The sequence below is a fragment of the Silene latifolia genome, chromosome 3 (assembly GCF_048544455.1).
Source record: "Silene latifolia isolate original U9 population chromosome 3, ASM4854445v1, whole genome shotgun sequence".
NCBI classification, from domain to species: Eukaryota; Viridiplantae; Streptophyta; class Magnoliopsida; order Caryophyllales; family Caryophyllaceae; genus Silene; species Silene latifolia.
The window spans coordinates 74801815-74804573 of NC_133528.1; the positions used below are offsets into that span (position 1 = coordinate 74801815).

The 2759-nt window shown below is 32.3% G+C and overlaps 1 protein-coding gene across 2 annotated transcripts; it reads right to left on the reverse strand.

The window, feature by feature from the left end:
- Nucleotides 1–471: 471 nt before the first annotated feature.
- On the reverse strand, nucleotides 472–1511 carry LOC141646141 (uncharacterized). Of its 2 annotated transcripts, none has more exons than XR_012545376.1 (4): nucleotides 1402–1511; nucleotides 1014–1127; nucleotides 807–911; nucleotides 472–716 (listed from the first exon to the last, which is right to left on the reverse strand). XR_012545376.1 is itself a non-coding variant. In XM_074454169.1 (4 exons), the coding sequence occupies exons 1-4, from the start codon at nucleotides 1491–1493 to the stop codon at nucleotides 633–635; spliced, it is 474 nt and encodes a 157-aa protein (XP_074310270.1). In that variant the 5' UTR covers nucleotides 1494–1505; the 3' UTR covers nucleotides 472–632. The 2 variants fall into 2 exon arrangements, 1 of the variants encoding a protein (XP_074310270.1); XM_074454169.1 differs by having other exon boundaries at nucleotides 1014–1206; nucleotides 1402–1505.
- Nucleotides 1512–2759: the final 1248 nt, after the last annotated feature.

The following is a 2759-nucleotide window of genomic DNA, read 5'->3' on the forward strand; positions in this document are numbered from 1 at the left end:
ACAATAGCTTAGCTACAGTGGCGGTTTTTCAACAAAACCGCCATTATAGGCTTAGATAAAACGACGGTTCTTACACAAGAACCGCCACTGTAACTCATATATAGTGGCGGTTATTGTTTGAAAAACCGCCACCATAGGTATTTAAATAATATCATATTGCACCACTATAGGTAAGCACAACGACGGTTGTTTTAATAGAACCGTCCTAAAAGGTAAAAAAAACAACGGTTGTTGTTACAGAACCACCATTATAGGTAATTATAACGTCGGTTGTTTGGCGAAGAACCGCCATTAACGGCAAAATATTTTTGAAATATTTAATTTTTTCATGTCGTTTCTGGAGGAACCGTCGTAAAAAATTTTTATATATTTTTTAAAATAATAATTAATTTTCTCCGGAAATTTCAGCAGCACCTCCCCATAAATTTGATAATTCCAAATATTATATGAACACAATAAGACCTGTCAAAAGAAATGTAACCACATTTATAGTATTCCTAACAACACACGTCCAGCAACAAACTTACATCAATCTCGCATCACATCCAACATAAAAATAACATCAATATCATTATTATCAAAAATGCATATCCAAGTGTATGAAAAATACATGCCTTAGTTGATAAACTAATCTATAAGTTCTCTAAACATTTAGTAGCCCACTCTTCTTTGATCTCATGAATATCGCCACTTGACATGCTTGATTCCTCCATAAGCTATAGTTAACAAATAGGTCAATTAGTAAGAATGTAAATCAACAACTAGCTAGATAAATAAATCATACCAAGAACGGAAAGAAGATATACCTTCACAAATTCTTCTTCCTTTTTACTTGAAAAGTAAAAAGTTATGTTATACATCCATTTCATAACATAATAACCACACTCGTAATCCTTTGGTTGTTGAGGACACTAAAATTTACAGAAAAAATATGATATTAGTTATGTAATATATAAAATATAATTATAATTCAAAGTTAGTTGTTAAAATATTGGAGATCATATTTCACTTACCAAGATGTCATCTTTGATGATGAGTTTATTATTCTTTCGATCGAAATTTCGCCTTCCGCCTTGCATGCAATGTATTGACCAAGCGTTTTGGAGTCTTTTTTTTATGTCCAATCTCTTTGGATTTTTTCGATCCGAATCCAAAATATAAATAGTGTTTAACCCCAAGCATGTAACGATCAACATCCAATGGTTGCTACACATATAAGTTCATTTGTTGGAATTACTATTAATAATATGGTTATTTAATGGAAATACTCCAAAATATCGGTGTGCTTCTCAAAATACTTTGAGAAACACCCTAATAGTTTGGAGTATTATCATTAAATAACCCTTAATAATAAATCTTATATTATTAAAGTAATAAATTAAAAACAAATAAAATTATTACCTCTCATGAAATGCGCCAATGATGTAATTCTTTTCATCTTGAATCTTCCAAACATGAACAATATAATCTTCACATTCTCGCCCCCTATGCATATATTCACAAAGTTTCACTGGACACATGTATCCTACCAGTTTTGTTGCTTCGCTTTTAGTAGCATATTGATATAAGAAACTACATCGATTATATTAGCAAAGAAAGTATGAGTGAACGAAGAATGATACATAACGAACAAGTACAAAAAGTCCAAGCATACGGAAAAAATATAAGGTTTTATATAAATACATACCTTCCCCAAATTTGAAGCATAACAACATTTAGCCATTTATTTCTGAACATCTACCTAATCTCGACAATCGTCAAAAAGCTCCTTGCGCTACCTTCTTTATAATTATAAACGGACTCATCTATCACCATCTCGATTGTGGCATTTTTCGACAAGGAACACAACTTATCTTCTAAAGAACAACAAAAAAAACCTAGTTTCTCAACCTCTTCCGCGCTTAGAGGTGTAACGTCGTCTTGTTCTTCACCACATGACGCCTTACTATTACCTTTTACCATAGCCTTTTCAACGGACTTAGCATTTAAAATAAAAACAAGTTAAATTAGACAAGTGAAGTAATATAGCAGCAACCCTAAGCTATAAAAACTATAGATAAATTAACACGCTCGAAACATATAAACTAATCTCAATAGTGCTCAAAGAAAGTTGGGCAGAACAAAACAATGACGAAATACAAGAATGAATACACAGAGACCACTTATTTTTCCCAACAATGAAGAAAACACCAATTCTGTTCATAGATAATATGTGTAATTGTTGGTTGTATTGGTAGTTAAAACCGAGTTTAGAGTATTTTGAGAAGTATTGCCATAGATTATAGTATTCATATTAAATAACCCTATAAGAAATGATGATACTTACTTGCTTTTGAACTTTATTAGGGGACTCGCCCGTGTTTTTGGACGTGTTCTTGGAGTTTTCTTTTCTCTTAGGCTTTCGAGTCTTAGAATTGACCTTAATAATAAGAAAAAAAAATCATGGACAACGTAATATTAGCACATTAGTATATACTTTAATGGGTTTTTCTCATGTGTACCCCTTAATTTTTATGTTTTCTCATGTGTACCCCGTAATATAAGCACTTTAGTATATACTTTAATGGGTTTTTCTCATGTGGGTTCAGTCAAGTTGGAAGGCAAAGTCCAAGTCATAAGTCATCAGCTATCTGAGGAGTTAACAGAAGAATTGACGTTTGAAATTTTAATGGTCACGGATGCGATTAGTTATAAAGCACAGGGGTATGAGCGAGAATTGTGAAAAAGAAGGGGTATATGTCAGATTATGGCCGTATGGG

Excerpts from the sequence above, each read along its gene's own strand:
- LOC141646141 (XM_074454169.1), bottom strand. The coding sequence starts at position 1,493 with ATGCATAGGGGGCGAGAATGTGAAGATTATATTGTTCATGTTTGGAAG. Across the intron at positions 1,207-1,401 it reads ATTGGCGCATTTCATGAGAG|CAACCATTGGATGTTGATCG; the intron begins GTAATAATTTTA and ends TTATATGTGTAG. Across the intron at positions 912-1,013 it reads TCATCAAAGATGACATCTTG|TGTCCTCAACAACCAAAGGA; the intron begins GTAAGTGAAATA and ends TGTAAATTTTAG.